The sequence below is a fragment of the Cuculus canorus genome, chromosome 18, assembly GCF_017976375.1.
Source record: "Cuculus canorus isolate bCucCan1 chromosome 18, bCucCan1.pri, whole genome shotgun sequence".
Lineage (NCBI taxonomy): Eukaryota > Metazoa > Chordata > Aves > Cuculiformes > Cuculidae > Cuculus > Cuculus canorus.
In genome coordinates this window covers 4,096,970-4,103,910 of record NC_071418.1, presented here as the reverse complement: position 1 = coordinate 4,103,910, position 6,941 = coordinate 4,096,970, and the positions used below count along the sequence as shown (strand labels likewise).

At 50.2% G+C, this 6,941-nt stretch overlaps 1 protein-coding gene across 1 annotated transcript in view; it reads left to right on the top strand.

Annotated features, from left to right (window-relative positions):
* The first annotated feature begins 788 nt into the window (after positions 1–788).
* The window catches only part of CACNG4 (calcium voltage-gated channel auxiliary subunit gamma 4), a 40,845-nt gene continuing 34,692 nt past the window's right edge, over positions 789–6,941 (top strand). The window contains exon 1 of the mRNA XM_054083537.1: positions 789–1,153. Within this exon, the coding sequence (XP_053939512.1) occupies positions 931–1,153 (223 nt within the window). The 5' untranslated portion in view covers positions 789–930. The remainder of the gene's footprint in view (positions 1,154–6,941) is intronic.

Sequence of the window (6,941 nt, the reverse complement as noted above, 5' to 3'; positions counted from 1 at the left end):
TCAGGGGCTGCCGGTTGGGGGGCTGCAGGCTGGGGTATGGGGATTAGGGGTCAGGGGCTTGGGAACTGGGAGTCTGCCGACGAAGGGCTGCGGGTCTGGGGGCTGAGGGCTGAGAGACTGCAGATCGGGGGGCTGCAGACTGGGGGCTGCGGGTTGGGAGGCAGCAGATCGGGGGGCAGCAGACTGGGGGCTGTGGATCGAGGTCTGCAGGCAGGGGGCTGCAGATCGGGGGGCTGCGGGCTGGGAGGCTGCAGACAGGGGGTCTTCGGGTAGGGGTCTGCGGGTTGGGAGGCAGCAGATCGGGGGGCTGCGGTTCAAGGGCTGCTGGCAGGGGGCTGCGGGCTGGGAAGCAGCAGATCGAGGGCTGCAGATCGGGGGTCTGAGCGCGGGGACACTGCAGAGCGGGAGGCTGCGGACAGGGGGCTGCGGTTTAAGGTCTGCGGGCTGGGAGGCAGCAGCCCGGGCTGTGGGTCGAGGTCTGCGGGCAGGGGGCTGCAGATCGGGGGGCTGCGGGCAGGGGGCTGCAGATCGGGGGGCTGCGGGCTGGGAGGCTGCAGACCACGGGCTGCGGTTTAGGGTCTGCAGGCTGGGAGGCTGCAGATCGGGGGGCTACGGGCTGGGAGGCTGCAGATCGGGGGGCTGCGGTTTAGGGTCTGCGGGCAGGGGGCTGCAGCCCGGGGTGTGCGCGGCGCCTCTCCCCGGCGCTGCTCCGCCCGTCGGGGGGCTCGGTCCCCCCGGTCCCCCCCGGGGTCGGCTGCCGGGCGCCCCTCCCTCGCTCCATCCCTCGCTGCGGGGCGGGGCGGGCGGTCCCCCTGCCCATCCACCGCCTCCGCCCCCCGCCCCGTGACTCGGCTGCCTCCCGCGGGCGGCGGCGGCTGCCGGGCGGTGTCGTGCGGCCCCCCGCGCCCGGGCGGGGGACTATGAAGCACCATGGTGTGGTGTGACCGTGGCGTCCAGATGCTGCTGACCACGGTGGGCGCCTTCGCCGCCTTCAGCCTCATGGCCATCGCCATCGGCACCGACTACTGGCTCTACTCCAGCGCCCACATCTGCAACGGCACCAACATCACGGCGGACGAAGCGCAGGGGCCGCCGAAGAAGGCGCGGGGCGACCTCACGCACTCGGGGCTCTGGAGGATCTGCTGCCTCGAAGGTACCGGGGATGGACGGGGTGGAAATAACTTCCCCGGGGCCCGGAGCCGCCGGGCAGAACCCGGTGGGAGCCGCGCTGCCGCCTCGGACACGGCCGAGGAGGAGGAGGATGGCGTTACCGTGGCAACCGGCATCTCCGGGATTGCCATGGGAACCGGGCGGAGGGGTGCGGAGCGGTGCCCGGGGGGGGGGGGGCGACCTCGTTCTTCTGCCCCCTCTAAGGGGGTGAGGGACCTCCAGGGCTCCGGGGGGCTCCCGGCGGGGCCAGGGCTTTTGGGGTTGTAGCTGAATCCTCAGGCTTGGACACTTGGGGACCCCTCAGGCTCTGGGACTGGGGACCGCTCGGAGACTGAGGACCCCGCGGGGCGTTGGGGCTGAGCCGCAGGGCTCGGGCAGGACGGCAGAAACCCAAGTTTCTCCCTGTCTACCCTCCGGCAGAGGCAGCGGGAACGTGGCTGAAGGTGGTGGTGCTGCTGCTCAGGCGGTGTGTGGGTTCGGGGTTACTCGCTGCAGCCCCAGGGTCGGGGTCGTTAATGCCAACAGAGGAAAAGATGCGGGTAGTGGTGGCTGCGATGGGTGGCAGAACCCCCCCTTCCCTGCTGGGATGGGTGGCAGTACCCCCCTTTCATTGCTGGGATGGGTGGCAGGACACCCCTTTCCCACTGGGATGGGTGGCAGGACACCCCTTTCATCCCTGGGATGGGTGGCAGGACACCCCTTTCATCCCTGGGATGGGTGGCAGGACCCCCCTTTCATTGCTGGGATGGATGGCAGGACGCCCCTTTCATTGCTGGGATGGGTGGCAGTACCCCCGTTTCATTGCTGGGATGGGTGGCAGGACACCCCTTTCCCACTGGGATGGGTGGCAGGACACCCCTTTCATCCCTGGGATGGGTGATAGGACCCCCCCTTCCCTGCAGAGCCCAGCTGTGCGTCTCCCTCTCGGAAAATGGAATTGGAGAGAAGGCGCGGCGTGTTAACTCCCGGGACAAAGAAACACATGGGTGTTTTTAGAGATTTGGCATCGCAGATCGGAGAGCCCAGATGGGAAACAACATCTGTCAGCCGAGCGCACGGAGCTGGGACCGTGGGAAACCAGCTCGTCCCCGTGAGAGGGACAAGGGGGGGCCAGGGTGGGTCTGAACCCCTCGATCTGATGGGTCCATTCCCTCAGCCCGGAGAGCTGACAGAGCCCCAGCGATGCTGGATGGAAGGGAGAGCCCAGAGGAAGGCTGTTGGCTTGTGTTGAGCTCCTGGGGGTGGGCGTACGCTGGAGTCTTTCTTCCCCCAGCAATAATACTCTTGGCGTATCGGCACCTAATTCCATCAGCACAACTTAGCACACACGAACTTTACAAATCTGGATTCCTGGTTTATTCTAACTGACAGCTCAGCTCAGACGAGCCCAACGATAGTCCAGAGTCTAGCGGCTGTATTCGGAAGGTTTTCTCCTCCTCGGAAAAGGCTGTGGCATCGTAGAAGCACTTCATCCTCATGTCTGTTCTCATTTTCTCCTTTTGCTAACAATTTGAGGCTACAGTGTAGTATCATTTTTCTCTTAAAATATGCCACCTAGTAATAGTATGCATATGTAGAATAGCTGTAGGACGAGAAAATTTGTTAGGGCAATAAAAAGAGAAAGAATTACTGAAATGTGAAGGTTTATGGGTAATAATAATGCTTGGCTTTATAACTCCTAAAGGAAATCTAACTCTTGGCATGGGCTTTTATGACACCTGGAAAATGAAAGCTTGCGTCTGAAAGCTCTTGAGTTTGCTGAGAGATGCTGAGCATCCTCGGCTTAAACCAAACCTTGTGGTCTTCACTGAGCTTGTTCTGGTGTCTTGAATTTCCATTTTCCATGGAAAATAAGTTTGTTTGCATCTCGCAGGAGTTGCTCAGCGTACTCAACTAGACTGGGCCTGTCGTCTCCGGGAGAAATCCCTGAGTTTCCCAAAGTTTGTGATTTCTGTAAGGTCTTCCAGGAATCTCATTCATAGAAATGAAGTGCAGCTTTGACTGAAACGGGTGGATTTTTCCCCCCCCCCTTTTATTTAAACTGGGCTTAAGTAAGAACTTTGTTAAAACCCAACAAATCAGTGAAATCATGAGAAATGGGCAGCGTTGCAGACAGTGCCCCGGAATCGTAGAATCGTAGAACAGTTAGGGTTGGAAGGGACCTTAAAGATCATCCAGTTCCAACCCCCTGCCGCGGGCAAGGACGTGGACAGGAATGCTGGCTGGTCTCTGGGCTCATTGCATCCCTGGGGCACCACCTGTGCCTTCCTGAGCGTATTTTTCTTTGCAAAGGTGTTTGCTGAAGAATTGCCTCCAGCGGTGCTGTGCAAAGTAAGCCTCATCCTTTCAGGGGACCAAAAAGTATTTGATGGGACCCATCTATCCAACAGCAATTAAGCTATCCTGCTCAACGTTCGAATGCTCACAGCCAAATTACTAAGCTACAAATTTTAAAGTTGTCAAATATGTGCTAAGAAAGGACACTCTGAGAAAATCTGTCATCTGTTCACAGATATCAGGAACAGAGACTATATTCTCTCCTACATTTTCAGTATGTTCTGTCTTTGTGAGATAAAATCTATAGATACATTAAAATATTCATGTTTTAAACCATATCATGGGACTCTGATTTCGATACGGGAAGATTCCTTTTTTCGTCAAATAATAAAACCACTTCTAGAAGCTGATTTAGAACACCACTTCCTTGATCATTTCAGAGCATCACTGCTTCGGAGTGGATGAGTCTTTTAGTAAAATCAACGTAGTAGTTGCAACTCTGAGGAGATACACAGCAAGAAAATAATTTCAGTTATGGATTTTTATATGTGATTAAATGATTGGGCTTCAAACCTATTTTAGAGTTCTTTTTGTGTTTTGGAGCAGTAATTATAAATGCTTACTTAATTTATTTTTATGGTCTTAAGCACCATTTCGCCGTTATTTAAAAAGATAAGTCTAAGGTGCAAATGTGCAAAACCTGAAAATACAGATTGTTTTTGACATGAATAAAGCATTTCACAGGGTAAATTTCAGGTCAATTGAAATTTTCCATTAAAACCTCTGTCAGCTATGCCCATAAAACAACCTGTATGCTGAATTTTGAACAATCACCTGTACAGTATCCGAAATTTCAAACAAAAATGTTGAAACAGAATGGAAAAAGAGTATCCTTCTAATCAAATTATTAGGTGTTCCTTGAGGTTTTCCTGTTGTTTCTTCTTGGGGACAACATTTCACAACAAATTAGCATCGTAATGATAACTGGAGTGGTGCAGGTAGGGATTCAGCGTATGATCTTTGTTTGGAGCTGCACTTGTCCTGGGGATGAAGTCATGTTTCAGTACTAGTAGTCTATACTACTACGGAGTTTAGTCACTCAAGAAGTAGTGTTAATGATACATCAGTCAAACTCTTGCCTGTATAATCCCAGTTTTGTTCTTCGAGCGTGTTTGTCAAAGGTGGAGGTAGGAGGCTCATTGAGTGAATTTTAAATAATAGCAGTATTTCTGCCTGGATTTTTAAAACTTATATCCAAGATAATTGCCTTAGGTAGGAAGCTGTTTAAAGTCATTCTTGCTATGAATGTGCGTGTAGCAGAAGTGCATGCTGTTCAACTGAGCCTCTGCAGGAAAATGGCCCAGGGGCTCCCTGCCAAAGCTGGGTTTTGGTTTTCTGGGGCCACAGCACCTACAATAACTGCATCTTTTACAGCTAAACTGTCGCTGGACTTAGAAGTTTCCTGATGAAGCTCCCATGCAGCCATCCACACCTGAAATCTGCATCCCAGCCCATAAATTAGTAAGAGCCAATCAGTCCCATTTCAAGTGATGCTGTTATATGCTGTGTCCACGCTTGAGCTACAGCTGTTGTCACAAGCGATGAGTCCCTGTCAAGATGGTGAAGACCAGAGTCTTGGGAACACAGCAATCGCTGTCTTATGAATAATCCTTTTGTGGTCAAGCTAGCCTAAGAGAGATTAAACCATCCTGGTTTTCCAGCAGCCCCTATTCCGGTAGTAAATGTGCAGCACAACTATGTAAGCCTTGCATAGTCTTACACAAGGAGGATCTGCTATTGAAATATTTGCCTAGAAGAAAAAAAAATACTTTAAAAATACCACTTTATCCACTGAAACTGCTTATCTTGGTGAACAATCTTGCAGAAGTTAATAGACCGGCTCACAATAGAGAGCTCTGCAGGCCCTGGGACATCAAGATATGAAATCAAGTGATATACTTGTAATTTAAATTTATTCAAAGATCATTTTATTAAACACTTGAGCATGTGAATGTCTTTGAACCCATTGTGTGTACTGCTTTCAGTATTCCCTGTTCGCCATTTACTTTTCAAGTGGTGCCATTGGTTTTATTTAAATCACGTGGAACTGTGTCCCCTTCCTGACTGAGTGGCTGGAACATTTATAATTGGGAGGAAGGATCGAGTAAATCATTTATGACTTGAAAACTTGCAGAAACGCACATTTGCACAATTATTTGCAAGTCTTCCGGCTTGGATGAATGCACACAAACACGGGAACTGCGGCACGCGCATGCACTGCTCCCATGGTTACTCTTGAAAACAAAATAAAAATGCTTATACAAATGTTTGAGGCAAGCAAATAAAGGAAGGCTGCTCTCCGTCAATACTGCAAATTCATGGCTCATCCAAAAAGAATGAATATTATTTAGTATTCTCAAAGCAATGCTATGAAGTCCTAGCACCACCACTATTTGTAAGCAACTAAATACAATGCAGACTATATTCATGTGCTATTGCCAACATTTTATTTGTTGAAGAGCAAATGCTCTATCACTGGAATATCAGGCGTGATCTGCTTTGGAAGTTATATCCACAAGCACAAGTAGCTGGATTAAGGGATGGTTGGTCTTCTCAAGTCTTGACAGACGTGTGAGCCTGTATTCACACTGTGGAGGAAGATAGCTGCAAATGGAGAATACACAAATGGGTGTCTCTGCTATGAAAAATTCATTCTGTGTATGCTGTAGCCTATTTCTTGGACAGTATGTACATATTCTGTACATGCATTATAGCGCCTGAAGAGCGAGCTTCCATCCATGAGTCTTTCGCAACAAACAAACACATTAGAGAAGGACTTTTGCAAGATTCAGCCCATGGTTTCATTCTTTCTTTCCATGCATCCTGCTCATACCATCTTTATTTCTTCGGTAAAACATGCTGTTGAGAAAGTGTCTGTGCTGCATTTGTTTTTAAAGCAATTCTTAGAGCTCCAGTGTCATCTTTGCAACAGTGCTTGAAGCAGTGCGGTCTGGTCAGCAATCCACGGAGTGATTTTTGACAGTCTTTTTAGGTTAATTTTTTTCAAGAGCATTCCATTTTCGAGAGAGACTTTATGAATTTGGAACAATCTTTAGGGACTCATAGTTCAATCTCTTCGAAATATTGTCCGTGGTATAACATATTTAAAATACTGTGCTGGAGGAACTGTCAACAGAATATGGGCTAAGGCATTTTCTTTTCTTTTCGGAAGAAAAAAGCACGGATCTCCTAAATGCACATCTTTGAACAATTGCAACAGAGCTTCTCAAATGACCCTATTGATGTAACAAAACGTCCGTTCTTCCTGAGACGTTCTGTGAAACAGGGATCTGAGGCTAATTGACTGAATGTATGTCGCTTTAGTGAATTAATTTGCTTTCTTGAACTCGATCTACTAGATAGCCAGTAGGGAGCTATCAGACTACATGAGCGTTTGGATATTTTCTCCATGGCTCTCTGCATGTCAAATATCC